The sequence below is a fragment of the Solanum lycopersicum genome, chromosome 10, assembly GCF_036512215.1.
Source record: "Solanum lycopersicum chromosome 10, SLM_r2.1".
NCBI classification, from domain to species: Eukaryota; Viridiplantae; Streptophyta; class Magnoliopsida; order Solanales; family Solanaceae; genus Solanum; species Solanum lycopersicum.
In genome coordinates this window covers 53,173,797-53,189,955 of record NC_090809.1, presented here as the reverse complement: position 1 = coordinate 53,189,955, position 16,159 = coordinate 53,173,797, and the positions used below count along the sequence as shown (strand labels likewise).

General features: G+C 35.0%; 1 protein-coding gene across 1 annotated transcript; it reads left to right on the top strand.

Moving 5' to 3' along the window:
• Positions 1–525: 525 nt before the first annotated feature.
• LOC101258706 (protein DETOXIFICATION 46, chloroplastic-like) lies at positions 526–15,709 on the top strand. The gene is made up of 14 exons (XM_004248644.5): positions 526–1,291; positions 2,176–2,270; positions 2,361–2,469; positions 2,603–2,658; positions 4,370–4,425; positions 5,131–5,269; positions 5,404–5,541; positions 5,622–5,690; positions 5,813–5,923; positions 6,111–6,239; positions 6,762–6,839; positions 14,357–14,428; positions 15,202–15,264; positions 15,349–15,709. The coding sequence occupies exons 1-14, from the start codon at positions 883–885 to the stop codon at positions 15,448–15,450; spliced, it is 1,626 nt and encodes a 541-aa protein (XP_004248692.1). The 5' UTR covers positions 526–882; the 3' UTR covers positions 15,451–15,709.
• The last annotated feature ends 450 nt before the right edge of the window (positions 15,710–16,159 follow it).

The window sequence follows — 16,159 nt, the reverse complement described above, 5'->3', positions numbered from 1 at the left end:
AGTTGGCAGTCTTGAGTGGCTCATTAATACACGTTGGAGCGATTGCCTTTCACGCTCTTTAACTGTAAAAATCACATGTTTATTTATTGAAAGGTAGGATAGATAAAGTGTCTATTTGTGCACTATGAAAGTTGAAGATCAAAATTAAAATTTGAAGCCAAGTTTAGGGTCTAATATATGTATTATGTCTTTCTAAAATTGAATAAGCAGACACATATATCGTAGATGACATTATGCACGTATGATACAAAATTATCATATATGACATTATGTTAGATGAATACATCTATTCATTCAATTTTGTATCAATTTAATCTATTTGTATACCCTCAAAGTTGGAGGTCATAATTATCTATGGAAGTTAAAGTTGAATGAACACACATTTATTTATGGCATAATACATAAATGTACCCTTTAACTTGGTTTCGAATTACATTTATGCCCTTCAACTTTAGGTGTGGACAAGTAGACACTTAAACTTATATAAAGTTGAATAAATAGACACATATATCCTACCTGTCATTTTTTGTCCTACGTGTATTGTATCATGTAGGACTCATATATTTATTTATTTAAAAATTAAATAATTAAAGTGCTTGTTCGTTCGTTATAAAAGTTTGAACTTATGCGTTTATATTTCAAATCTCTCGTTTCAAATGACATGCCTTAAACGGCCCTTATTGTACTCATTTTGGTCTACGTAAATTGAAGTCGTGACAGTGATGTCGAACTCTTTGGGTCCATTGTCAGAACAGTTGCCCCCATACAGTTGCTAACAAGCATATTGAAGCTGCTGCTTTTTCTCTTCCATCAAAGCAACTGCCAATATCTCCAAATCCCATTTTATCTTCATCTTCCTTCCAAAAAAAAAAAAATTCCTAAATGTCAATGTGTTTACAAGCCATCAATCTCAATACTTTCACTTATCAATCTCGAACTCGAATCCCAATACGGAATCGAACTCTTGTCAATGTCAATTCTCACTTGCGAATTTATCCAATCTGCAATATTCGCAAGGGAATAATCACTGCTTGCTCAGCTCCCAGCCAGGAAATTTTGCAGCAAAAACTGTCTGATGAAGATGAGACTAATGCAGAAAGCTCAGATTCAGTGGAAAATGAACAAAAAGTGGTGGTCGAATTTTCTGCGAATGAAAGCATTTGGAATCAAACGGTAGAAATTATCAAGTTTTCAGGGCCAGCAGTTGGGCTTTGGTTATGTGGACCTTTGATGAGTCTTATTGATACAGCTGTTGTTGGTCAAGGAAGTTCCATTGAACTTGCTGCTCTAGGTAATTTAGAAATTAAAAAACTACTACTCTTTTATGATAAATCAAATTAGGTCACCTGACCACATCTTAAATCCTTAACTCGTTGTAGTTTATCAGTTATATAAGAATTTTATATTGGGAAAATTAGACAAAATATCCATTGAATCAAATTTTCTTACCCAAAATAACCTATTTGTTAGTTGTTACCTAAAACAGCCATTCGGCTAAGCTTGATTTCAAGGGAAGTGCACTTCTCTTATTTTCTATTTATCTATTGCTGATTTTGGCTCTAGAATAAATATTATATTAACAAAGTATCTGATACAAAGTTATACATCATAAATACATGGTTATACAATATTTATACATTACATATACATATTGCCATTTTGTTGCCAGGAGAGTTAGGTAAAAAGCCCTTTTAAACTTGTGATTTTTGGATTTTAAGTTATGTTTGAATATGCGTTTTACTTGAAAAAGAATTGAAGTTTTGGGAGCGGAAACCCCCAATTGAAATCAGATTTTGATTCAAATTTCATGAGGAAACAAAAATTTGAAGATAAACTACTCTGTAACTCTATGGCCAAACTCTAACTTAAAGTATTTACCTAATTGAAAGTATTTGATAAGCATGAAAAGTACTTTTAAGTGATGAAGCTAACTTTAGGACTATTTCTTTCTTGGGAATTTTTGTAGCTTAGTTAGTTGACTACCTGAACTTTCAGCTTATTAGTGAGGGTTCGGTTCCCACTTTATAATCGCCTATCCCATTTCCCCTTCTTCTTTCCCAATTTTCTTTTTTCAAAAGGACTATTTCTTTCTTCTTTAAGCTCACATAAGCAAAGTTGTTAATGTTATATACTCATTTCTGCTAATGGTTCAGCTAAAAACTTTTTCATTGGCAGGTCCCGGAACCGTCTTTTGTGATAACACAAGCTATATTTTTATGTTCCTCTCAATAGCCACTTCTAACTTAGTTGCTACTTCACTTGCACGGCAGGTAATTTTTTTGGGAATTGCTGTTGTACTACTTCTTAATGGCTGATATTTTTACCTTATTTTTATGAGCATCATCTTGTTTCTGGTGCAGGACAAAGCTCAAGTGCAGCATCAGATATCTATCTTGATTTTCCTTGGGTTGGTCTTCGGTGTTCTTATGTTTTTCTGTACGAGATTATTTGGTGTTCGTGCACTAACTTGTAAGCAATTCTCATACTTCTTTTGACTGGTGGATGTATCAAGTGCGAGATTGATATCTTCAATCTCCTCTTTTTCTCTCAAATGTGGCATATTTCACGTAACAGCTAATGGATTTATTTACATGACTTTCAGCTTTTACTGGAGGCAAGAATATAGAAATTATAAAATCAGCAAACACTTATATCCAGGTTATACTTCTGTACATTTTATTTATTTTTTTATATTGAGGAACTTTATTATAATATAATTAAAAGAAAACCTCACAGAGATAAGTACAAAGTAAGGGGGCTAGACCTTACCTTACCAATTATAATGAGGTAAGAAACCTCTACTAATTAACCCGCATGAAAAAAATAAGAGCTAGAGAAAACTAAGTAATCTATGATCATCACAGAGCTTATAATACACTCTATGATGATATTGCAAATGGGGATGCTTAAGTAGTGGAAAAGAATAAAATCCAAGATGAAATTTGAGTAATTAAACTCAACTTCGTTTTACAAAAATATGAACTGAAAAAAATAGATTGCCATTCTAAAGTAACTTGGAGTATTTTCCTCATGTCTTCCTCTTCATATCAGTAGGTGCCTCGGAACAACTCCTCAGTCATCTTACCATCCCAACTATTTTTCTTCCATGCTTCTTTTTGTTATTGCGTTGTTAACTAGGATAAGTATTTGCATCCATAGCTGCATTTACAAAACAATAATTCAACATATTCTCTTCTTCACTTTCCTCAAAGGTGTCCTCATCTTGTAGGTTAGCAAATCTATTTGTGGAGAAAGAACTACAACCAACATCTAGTAGTTGCTTATTTGTGTTAATAGGCACAAGAGAAGTCAACTTTTAACACTAGAACTCACCAAAGCATAAAGAAGCTTTTCATCACCAACAAAATTTTTTTGAACATTAGTACCTGTTAAACCAATTGTCACCCTTTATGTAATGGAGATGAATCACTGGTAATGCCACTACCCTTTGGCACAAAAATTGGTGCTTCGGGGATCAATTTTCTATGAGTTGTGACATGTTCATCCTCTCCTTCCACCCAGTCGACCCATTGACTCTAACTTGTAACACGTTTTATCCCACTAGAAGTGATCAAATAATTTGTCGAACTTGAGATATTGAAAAAACTGGTAGAAATCATATTCAACTTAGGATCAACACGAGACTTAACTAGAGAGGCTCCTGGAGAACCAATTTGAGCTCTATCATCAACCGTTACCCCTGCTTTATCAACTATATTAGACTGTCCAAGTTCTCTTATTTGCACCACATAAGTAGCACCAGTTTGAGCTCTATCATAGTTTGCTTGTTCTGAAAATCTTTTAATCTTTCTTTATCCCTTTTGTCATCAACGTGTTAATTGAGGAACACCGATGCTTTTCCTGTGTTTTGGTTGGTGATATATTAGATCTATTTTTCAGAGCGAAGGACTTGCTTGGTGGTCAATTCGATATATCTATAGAGGCCAAACTATATCTAATATTCGAACAGTGTTCAGTTCTGTAAACCATCAAATGACACAGATTTGGAGTCTTAGATGGAGAATTTACCCCTGAAAAATGTGAACTTTTTTGCTCCAAAGAGAAGAATAACTTGGTGGAGGTAGAAAAGTTGAGAGTCAATTGAATGATTGATTAAAAATCGTTTCTGAATGTTCTTCTTTTAAGTTGTTAAGCTTTGGGGTTTTGTCTGTCCTAGTGGACACTTGCAGTCATGCAGATAGATACATAGTCATTTGATAAACATTGTCAATTTATCTTGATGTAGAAGGTATTTAACTTGTGTACCGAAAACGAAGTAACAATTTTCTAGTATAATCAAGTTATGTTATTGTGATGCTTGGTGTCTTTAAGCTTCATGTAAACTAAATGGTCGATATTATGGTGATAGATTCGAGGCTTGGCATGGCCAGCACTGCTGGTTGGTTGGGTTGCCCAAAGTGCAAGGTACAATTTACCTTTTCTCAAATATCTTGTTACATATTGATATTTTCCTTTAGAGGTTGTTGAGTAGAATCTATTGGCCTCTTACTGATTGGAGGTCTTTGTTATTCTACTACATCTCGTTCTTCCGTATTAGAAGCTTTGTTTAGATTAAAACACTAGCATATGTCTCAGGTTTGATTCTTTATCACTTTCTATGTTTTTCTGTAAGCTAATTCCGACATACATCATTTATCAAGGTTCACTGTTTTCTACTTCGTGTTTTGCTGCATGTGCATCTTGACGATGTAGGAGATCATTTGTTGCATATGTTAAGCACTCCTCTTCTCTTTCTTCTCGCCAAATTTCATATTTTTATTGAGTTGTATATATTAGGGATGAGTTGCTCTAGAAGACTTATATTTATCATTTCTAGGTGAATTAATATTCCTGATTTCACATACACATAACAAAGTAAAGGTCGTTGTAGGGTCTGAGAAATCTTACCATATTCTGTTCCCAGCTAGAAGAGAGATCTTTCTTTTCACAGTAATATGATATGTAAACTGTTTGTCTGGAAAAAGTGATGTTAAGTTTGTCTTTAGATCACTTTTGAGGTGAGAATGGTTTCTGTTGTTCTGACATTATGTATTACTTTGTTCAGATACTTACATTATTTGATCAGTTTAGCCACTTTGTGATATATATTTATTGCTCATTAATGTGCAGTCTAGGCATGAAAGATTCATGGGGACCTTTAAAGGCTTTGGCAGTTGCTACTGTTATTAATGGTGTTGGCGACATAGTCTTGTGCAGAGTCTTCAGTTATGGTATTGCTGGAGCCGCATGGGCAACAATGGTGTCCCAAGTAAACCACTCATTCCTACCGAGCCCCTTATTTTATCCCTAATATATTTGATGTGCTCTTCATCACTCTATCTCTTCTATCTCCATTTTCACACATCTTAGAACAACCTTCCTAGATTGGTAACATCGTTTTAGGTTGTTGCAGCGTATATGATGATCGAAGCACTGAACAATAAAGGCTATAAGGGTTTTGCTATATCTGTTCCCTCAAAAGATGAACTTCTGCAGATATTCATGATTGCCGGCCCCGTGTTTCTTACAATGATGTCAAAGGTTTGTGTGAATTGACCGCATTCTCATTTGGTGCCGAAATCATATTTTATGAGAACATCTGATATTATGCTGAACTACAGGTCGCATTCTACTCTCTACTGGTCTATTTTGCTACCTCCATGGGCACACAGACGATTGCTGCTCATCAGGTATGATAGATAATTAACACATAATGTTCTTTTGAAGTATTATTCTCAAATGTACTTTATTTCTTCATATTCCCATTAACAGTGCATATATATGACCACTAACATATTGCCTTTTTATCTAGGTCATGGTACAACTATTCATGATCTGTGCAGTATGGGGTGAGCCTCTCTCGCAAACAGCACAATCATTTATGCCCGAATTGTTATATGGAGTCAACCGAAATTTGTCAAAGGTTATAATCTTATTTTGGTAAAAATCACAATATCCTGCATGGTAATAGGTTTTGGCATCCATCTCCTTAAATTTTGAATATGGTACCCACATCCATCATGACTCACTGGAGAATCAAATGCTTTTAGTACAGAGTTCTGTCATTATTCCTTATTACAGTGCTCGATAAGATGAATATTTTGAATCAGGCCCGAGTGCTGCTGAAGTCCCTAGTAATTGTTGGAGCATCATCCGGAACGGTATTAGCATCTGTTGCAGCATCGATTCCATGGTTATTCCCCAAAGTCTTTTCATCTGATCCTCAGGTTATACGTGAGGTAATTAGTTCTATAATATCCTCACATTTCTTTTCAGTTTATGACATAGCATTCTAGACATGAAATAGATGATTGTTGACACATTTTGCATTTGTAAGGATGTTCATCCTCTTCCACATATTTACCAGAATAACACTGAAGCAAAGAGAGAAATGATTAACAAACATGTTCACAAACAATGATTGAACAAAAGAAAAAAGGCGAAAGGAAATGAGTTATTTAATTTCTTTGTTATACTTGCTAGTTATTGTGATGCCTGATCATTAATGGATGATTATTTATGTCTACCGTGTAATGCTGCACCCTTTAGTTACACCTTCATCTTTCATCCTTGTTAGGTTTAATAATGATTAGGATAAACTCATATGCTCAAAATTAGGAGACATTAAACTTATTAGTCTGAAGCCTAATTGATACAATCAGAAGGTGATGGAAGGGTATTGAGCTCTTGTGCTCTTCACATGATTCAAAAATATGATTGTCTGATTCTCATGAGAATTTATCTCTTTTCTATGGATGCAGATGCAAAAAATATTGCTGCCATACTTTATAGCCCTATTTGTGACACCCAGCATTCTTAGTCTTGAGGGAACTCTGTTGGTATGCTTTCATACTTTCTGTCAAGACTTTCTTTACTCGTTATTTCGATGTCTTAAGCATGTTAATTAAACAACAGATAGTTTTTTCCTGTTCATACGATCATACCTATTTTGTGCTTGTAAGAAGATGCTATATTTCAAGTTTATCGAGGGTGTTAAGATATTGTCCAAGAGTATTTCAACTATTAGATTGTGTGTAAGATAATAGTCAAGTATTGTAGGTAATGTGTAATAGTCAAATATTGTAGGTATGGTAGGTAACCTATCTGTTAGGATCAAATCCACACACACACACTTGATGAATGAAGAACACAAGAACTTTCTTGAGAGAGAGATGAGAGATCTAGAGAGAGAAAGAGAGAAACCAATATTTCGTGCTAACACCCCGTGAGTAAACTTCCACGGCGGTGGGGTATATATATTTATAAATCAGAGTATTTTTTGTTACAGAGAATAAATAGTACAGCCTAACATTTAGGTCGGGGCGCTGACCCGAACCCCCCCTTCGGATTGGGGGCTCCCGCCCCCAATAACCCCCCGGCAACCTCACCGCGGAGGTTGAACCGCATGAACATTAATATATGACAGTACATCAAATATTAATCGGGCTCCACAACCTAACATTATCAAGGATATGCTCTTGACCTTTTGTGTCTAGCTTTGTATATATATTCTAGGTGTAATCTATCATTTTGAGTATGAAGCGAAATACACTTGCATCATTTATCATGGTATCAGAGCCTCTGCTGTTTTTGTAGAGTCTCAAGTTGCCTTTCCGGTAACTATCCCGATAGATCTTCCTGTAACTATTCCGGCATCTTCTTTTACTAGGAGCCACTTCGGCAGATTTTTTCTGCCATCTAAAACTTTCATTCCAAATTGTGAGGGTCAATCATTAATTCTAGTCTTACCCATCACGTCTCCTATAATCTTCGGCAATCGTAATACTTTTCCAGCAAAAACAGTCACTTCATAGGCTGTTCCTGTCTCTTCTTTTTTCGGCAAATTGCTGGTTCAGTTCCAATCTGAAAAAGGTCTCAACCAGATCTCCAGTCATTCTTCTGTTTCATCCTTCTTTTTCCAGTAAACTTCTGGTTCAGTTCCGATCTCAACCATATCTCAGTCATAAAGAGGAAGTGAGTTCTTCTCTTTTTCTGTTTCGCATTCTTTTGACCAATCACCTTTTTTTGTATTTCATCTAGTTGTTGAAGCCATAATGTCAGAGAAAGGTGAGTCTCTAATTGAAGTGTCCGAAAAAATTGAATCTTCAGGTGATTTCAGATCAATGTTTTCCTCCATTTCAAGTTCTCATGTTATTACTACTGTGAAGTTGGAAGGTAGTAATAATTACACACCATGGTCTTCATCTGTTGAGATGTGGTTTATGGACAAGGATATGAGGATCATTTAGTTAAAAATACTAGTGATATTGTTGTTTGTGAAAGGACTTAGTGGACTCGAATCAATGCTCAATTATGCAATCTTTTATGGAACTCTTTGGATCCTAAATTACTCAAACTATTTCGATCTTGTAAAACTTGCTATAAAGTTTGGACTAAAGTAAGACTTTGTATACGATATGAAATACAACGTATTTACAAGGTTGTCTCAGACTTAGTCCAACTGCAGCAGAATAATCAAGATATGGCAAGTTATTTAGGACAGATAGATACCTTGAAAGATCAATTTGGTTCTCTCATGCCACTCTCTGAAACTGTCACCACACAGGAGCAACAAAGAGATAAGTTCTTTATGGTTTTAGCACTAAATGGACTTAGATCTGATCTGACTCTGGTAAAAGATCAAATCTTGGCAAGTTCCTTAGTTCCTTCCTTAATCGATGTTTCAGCTCGATTATTGCGTATTGGTTCAGAAACAATTGAAACCAATAACGTTGAGACATCTGTAGTAGCTGTGAAAACTGACAATTCCACAGGAACTAAATGTTCATCAAAGGGGGAACAGTAGGAACTCTAGACCCTATTGCAACAAGCCAGCCATACTCGACAATCTTGTTTGAAATTGCATGGTCAACCACCACGTACTAACAATCGGAGTACAGCTCACATGGTTAAAACCCATAAAGACACAGATGGTCAACTGGCCAATTCCATTACTTTGTTTGGAGCAGATTACAGTGACTACTTGCAGTATCAAGCAGCTACACGACAATCACCTTTATCTGGAACCTCACAAAATGGTAATTCCTTTGCTTGTCTAACTAGGTCTTCACCTACTTGCCCATGGATATTAGATTCTGGTGCATTTGACCATATCTCTGGTAATCAAAATCTTTTTTCAAATATCATTTACTCCACAACCCTGTCTGTAGCTACCCTTTTGCTAATGGATCAAGAATTGCAGTAAACGGAAAAGGGGACGTGCAACTTCTTCCCTCAACACCTTATCTTCATGATTTCTAACCACAAAACCCAATGGTTGCTCAACATAAACTTCTTCTTCAAGATATCCATTCAAGAATGTCGATTTGACATCTAGTTGATGGATCTTCCACTTCGTTTCCGCCGCTAAAGAGATCAATAGACGGATCATCTCCATGTGGGCAACAGGTACATAAACTTCCTCGTAGTTGATGCCATGCCTTTGTTTGTAGCCTTTAGCCACAAGTTTTGTCTTGTATCTTTGTACTTCTCCATAGGCATTTTTCTTCACCTTATATACCCATTTTACTCCAATTGCTTTATGATCTTTGGGAAGGGTTGTTAACTCCCAAGTGTTGTTCTTCTCTATTGACTGGATCTCCTCCTCCATGGCTTGTCTCCACCTTTTGTCAGTAACAGCTTCATCAAAATTCATTAGTTCATTGTCAGCAAAGAAATTACACAAAAATCCAAATTAGTAATTTCTTCTATATCATCATAAAGTTCTAGGATGCTCCTCATCCTATGTGGTCTTTCATTTGAACTCTCTTCAGAAAACGGAGATACAACATTTGCCGGTGAAGGAGGCCAGGGTTGCATCTTGTGCAGGTGCAATGGTTTCATGTTCTTCTTCATCTCCGAAGTATGGAAGAAAATCATATGTTCTTTTCTTTCGGAGTCTCCCAATTCTGTGGTGCTTCTTCATTGAATTCAATATCACGACTCACCACCACCTTGTTATTGCTTGGATTGTACAATTTGTAGCCTTTTGAGCTCGTGTCATATCCAACAAACACATACTTGACACTTCGATCGTCGTCAAGTTTAGCTCTCCTTTGATATGGAACATGAACATATGCTATGCTCCCTAAGATTCTCAAGTGCTTAACACTTGGCTTTCTTCCGCTCCATCCTTATTGAGGCGTTTGATCTCGTATATTTTCATTGGAGACCTGTTGCTCAAATAAACTACACAAGAAACAGCCTCGGCCCAAAATTCTTTTGGTAGATGTTTAACTTTCAACATACATCTAGCCATATTAAGAATTGTTCTATTCTTTCTTTCTGCAACTCCATTTTATTGGGGTGAGTAAGGTACCATTAGAGGGTGATGAATTTCATGAGATTGACAAAAGTCATAAAATTCTTTTGATGTGAATTCGCCTCCTCTATCGGACCTTAATGCTTTTATTTCGTAGCCACTTTTTTTTTCTACAAGTGCTTTGAAATTTTTAAAGGCAACAAAAACTTCAATTTTTTTGCTTCAAGAAGTATACCCAAGTCTTTCTACTGAAATCATCAATAAAGAGCAAAAAGTATTTTCTTTTACCAAAAGAAGGTGGATTGATCGAAATACACACTTCAGTGTGTACAAGTTGAAGTGGCTTACTTGTTTTTGATATAGTCTCCTTTGGAAAACTCCTCATTGCATGTTTTTCAAGAAGACAAGCTTCACACAATTGATTTGGATGGTTGATTTATGGTATCCCGTCAACCATGTTCTTGTCTCTCATTGATTTGAGCGCTTCAAAGTTCAAGTGTCCAAATTGCATGTGCCAACACCATGAGTCATCAACACATTAGCCATCAAACACTTCGCATCGATGGTTTTAAGATTCAAAGTGAACAACCTATTCTTTGTCATATGAACCTTAGCAATTAATTTGTTGCTTGAATCTCTAAGCCAAAGATTCATATTTTTCATATTAATATCATATCGTTTTTCACAAAGTTGACCACAACCTCTGAATGATTGGTAACTCTTATCTTCATTGTTAATATGATTGGTATAACTTCTTCATCTTCCTCGGCATCCACGGGCTCGCCATTGTCCATTTCCTTTGTAACTTTTCTCACCTTCAAATCCTTTGAAGGATGCATGGGTTTTAAAAAGTTGTTCTACTGGCTCTTCTTTTCTCCTTTTCATTTTCTCTTCGTGGGCTAGTAAAGAACCTTCCAATTGTTAGACTCCTCAATAACACACATCACATAATCAAATTTAGGTGTTAAAGAACAAAGGATCTTTTCTATCGCACGCACATCATCTACTTCCTCCCCGTATCTTCTTAGTTGATTTACGACAACCATCAATCTTGAATAGAAATCTGAAATGGATTCGGATTCTTTCATTTTTAAAACTTTAAAGTCATCCCTTAAAGTTTGAAGTTTTATCTTTTTTACTTTATCAACTCCTTAAAGAGAATTTTGTAAAATCTCCCAAGCTTTTTTTAAGGTGGTTGCATCAGCCACCTTCTCAAACATGTCATTGTCCAAACATTGATGGATGAGAGTGAGGGCCTGTTGATCTTTCTTTCTTGTTTTTAACAAGACTTCTTTTCATTTGAGGACAAAACTTCCTCATTAGCGGGTTTTGTATACCCTTTTTCTACAATGTCCCAAACATCTTGAGAGCGAACAATGACTTTCGTTCGTAGACACCATTTTTCATAATTTTTTCTTGTGAGACGGAGGTACTGAAAGGATAACGGACTATTATTTGCCATGGCTCTACCCACTGTTGCTTTTCTATTTTGGTATGTCCTTACAAGTGAGCGTAAGTGCTCTATTTATAAGAAAAATTCTGCCCATTTGATGTCACTGATGACATCAATGAAAACTAACTATTCAAACTTGTAGTTAAACAACTTTGACATAAATGTGGTAGCCAATTTTCACAAAATTTGGCTGTCAAACTTTATCTAAATTCTACCAAACTTTGACTACCTACTTCCACAAATGTGCCTACCAACTTTCACATTGGTGGCTACTAATTGGCTAGTAATTTCAACAAGTATGGCTGCCAATATTTTATTTCCACAAGCCACATATGTGAAAATTAGTAGCCACCAATGTGAAAGTTGGTAGCCATATTTGTGGAAGTAGTTAGTCAAAGTTTGGTAGAATTTAGGTAAATTTGGTAGTCAAATTTTTTGGAAATTGACTACCACATTTATGTCAAAGGTGTTTACCTATAATTTGAATTGTTAGTTTTCATTGATGTCATTAGTGACATCAAATGAGCAGAATTTGTCTTATAAATAGAGCACTTATGCTCACTTGTAAGGACACACCAAAAATAGAGAAGCAATAGAGAGTAGAGAGACTAATCCACAAACTACTTCTTAATTTGTGAGAAAATAATGCGCAAGTAATAATATTGTGAGTGGAACAAAACTCGTGAACCTGGGTCCTTGCGTTGCTGTGACGAAGCTCTACGTTTTTTCTCCAATAACTACTGCTCTCAAGATGATATATTTCGTGAATATGCAATAGCTATCGATCTGACTTTGCTGAAAAAGTTCTCTTGATTTTTGTTATTGCAAGGACACTTTTTTCCTTCAACTTCTTGATCCTTTTATAGAGTTTGCCTTCAACTTGTACAAGGAAAGGAATTACAAATCCTTTTTCCTTCTTGAATTTGTCTATATTTACTTCTTTCCTTATTTGACTTGAATTGTAACTTCTTTATTTCTTTCCTTTTTTGACTTGAATTGCTACTTTTTTATTTCTTAGCTTCTTTATTTCTTTCCATATTTGTTTCCTTCTTTGTGTTCTTTATTTCTGCACTTTTTCTACATTGCCGCAATACGTTTTCTTCTTTGCCGCAATCTCTCATAATTGTACATGTCATCTGCAGATAGAGTACACATACGACAACAAGTAGTGAACCATGCCTTTACTATATCAATCATCAAAATCACTTTATATGTTCTCCTACTTCCCAACATTTTCCCCCTTTTTGATGATGATAAACAATGTTTTATCACACGTCTAGAACTACAAATCATCAAGACTTTGTTTCTATCATCAAAACTACAAACATCATGTTCTCTCATTCCCCAGCAGGTTTCATTTATTTATCTTTTACGAAATCATAATGAATACTTAACACATTTTTTCGCGAGAAAACTATATAATGAGCAGACTATTAGGCAACTTCGGCAAAAATGTAACTATGTGAACACTGATCCAACAAGCTAAAGAGAAGCTCTAGTATAAAGTTAAAGTGATAAGCTCGGTTGAGTAGGTAATACGTAGAAATTGTGAGAGAGTGAGTGAGTGAGTGAGTGAAAGTGAGAGAGGAGAAGGGGAGGGAGATGATGTGCTGCTTGTTAATTCTTCCATCCACAATTACTTGTTCACCATATTAAAAGTAGATGACCACTTTAACTTGTCCAGTTTGAAAAACTAAGATTTAATTACCATTTTTATACCTATTGTGCTCTTATTATTAAATACTAATTATTTTCTATATTCATTTCCCCAACATTTTTGGATATATACTAGATGGCTTGTAATAATTAGCGGTGCTATAGAAAATTATGATTTTTTAAAGGAATGTGCCAATTCAAACATGGACGGAGGGAGTATTTGTTTGCATTTAACCAAAGCTTATTCTAATAAGATTTGATTTTAAAGTTCTAGGTTTCTGTATCGGCTGTCATACCTTATCCAAAATGTCAATAACATTTAAGCATTATTTAATCTTCAATTTGATTGTGGACATATTTACAAGGGATAATGCACAAGTACCCCTTCAACTTATGCCCAAAATCTCAGAGACACACTTATACTATACTAAGGTCCTATTACCCCATGAATTTATTTTATTAATAATTTTCCATCCCTTTTCGGCCTACGTGGCACTATTTTGTGGGTCCAATGCTGGTTGACTTTTTTTTCAAGTTAGTGCCACGTAAGCCGAAAAGGGGTAGAAAATTACTTATAAAATAAGTTCAGGGGTAATAGGACCTTAGTATAGTATAAGTGTGTCTCTGGGATTTCGGGCATAGATTGAGGGGGCACTTGTGCATTTTCCCTATTTACAAACATTTTATTCCTTTCATCAAACAACGGAAAAAAATAAGAAACATATAAAGTAATAACTATAATGCTCTATAGAAATCCTTTTCTTGAAGTTTCTTTTGTATATGTAGTAATTTATGTTTCTTTACCTGTAAAAAGGGTAACAGTTTTCTCTATGTTATTTGTTCTTTTGAGATCATATTATCTTCTGTTTTTAGTTTTTCTGTTGCAATTATAGCACATGCATCAATTTTTTCCTTTTGTTATTATTATTATGTTTTGAGAAGCCTTTTATCTTCAACATCATGATTTTCGAAATCTATTAATTCAGGCTGGACGAGAGTTGAAATTCATAAGCCTATCAATGAGCTCGATATTTGTGTTGTCTTCTGTTCTCCTCATGGTACGTTCAGTTTCATTTCGAACTTCATGGTGTATTGGCAAGTCAAGTTCTTTAAGCCTTAGACTGCCATTTTCCTGTACTAGACCTTCGTATCTCGAATTCAATCTGTTTTATTTTTACCCCTTTCCTTTTATACAATCCAATAGTGAAGTAAAACTATCTAAGCAAACATATGCACTGAAGTTGAAACATATATTTACATTATCACATCACTTATAAGGCAATTACCGTTAAATCATCATGATAACTAAGCATTAATTAGTAATACTAATTACTAATATGATAAAAACGATTTACTGGCCTGTTAAAATAGGCTACAATTCATGGATAGTGTAAAGATCTTTACACAGGAAGGATTATGAGACTAAATTTATCCTATGTTTGGTTAGAGATATTTGCTAAAATTGTTATATTTTTATATGAATATCTTATTGATATCACTTTTTGCATATAGAAGGTGGATAAATTATTAAGGTCATAGTCCTAGTTTTAAATTCAAGATTTAAACTCTACGAGTTCAACTTTCAAGGTCATAGTCCTAGATGAAGTGTTCATTCATGAATACTATTTGTTGTAATTTTAACAAATGCTTATGCATAAATCTCTACCCTGCCTCAAAAGTACAAGGTTCAAATAAATCGAGTACCACTATATTGCATCTGCTCGTGTGTGGGTTATCCTGATTTGGTTTGAACGAAACGACTCCTAAGTTCATATGAACTTAAACCATTTCATCGTTTTAACATTACCCCTTAATTGTTTGTTTGAACCAGCTACTAAGCAGTAAAGGACTTGGTTTGTCTGGATGCTGGTTTGCCCTTGTTATTTTCCAATGGGTAAAATTTTATGACACTCAACAAACTTTTATGCATTCTTTTTCATTGTAAAATCGACTGATCGATGCCCTTGTTGTTTCCCAGTCTCGATTTTTCATGGCTCTACGAAGGCTCACCTTGTCGAATGGCATACTCTATTCAGAAGAGGCAACACAGAATGAGTTGCAGAAGTTGAAAGCTGTATAGGTTTCTCATTTTCTTACAACAAAATGTTATATTACAACAGAAAGAAATGGAGATCAGATGGGATCCAAGTCTTCCCATGGGTATAATGTATATTGTATACCACAAATTTGATATCCATTAAGTGGTAATATTAGCATACTTTTTTTTTAGGGTCTAAAATGCCCTTAAACTATGAGAATTGGTATAGAAATATAGATAGCAGGTGCCTTGTAAAATTAGTATTTTATCATTTTTCCCAATGATCTTTTTTTACTAATAATGCTCTTTAAAAATGCTAATATGAAATGTAGGAGTAGTCTTGTTTGCGTGTTTCTGTCACACTTGCCTCCTCCTAAGCTAGAGGTCAGTCAGATATTATGGGAAGTTGCAATGATTAACTAATATTATTTAGATAATAGAATTTTAAGAATTGATATAATATTTGAAGTAAAATAATTAAATTCATAACTAGTTTCTAAATCTGGACCCAATAATTTGGCAAGTCACGTGAGATGAAAAGTGAACAGTACGAAACAACTGACACATAACTACTGCAATGATGGCTTTAACAAGAATCATATGAAAAAAATATGGGAATTGGCAAAGTACAAGGGATATGAGCATTGAAGGTTGCATGTGAACCCACAGCTCATGACTTAAAATTATAACCTTGGCAATCATCAATATTGCTTTGAAGGACCACATGTTATGGTGGGGTGGGGGGGAGGGG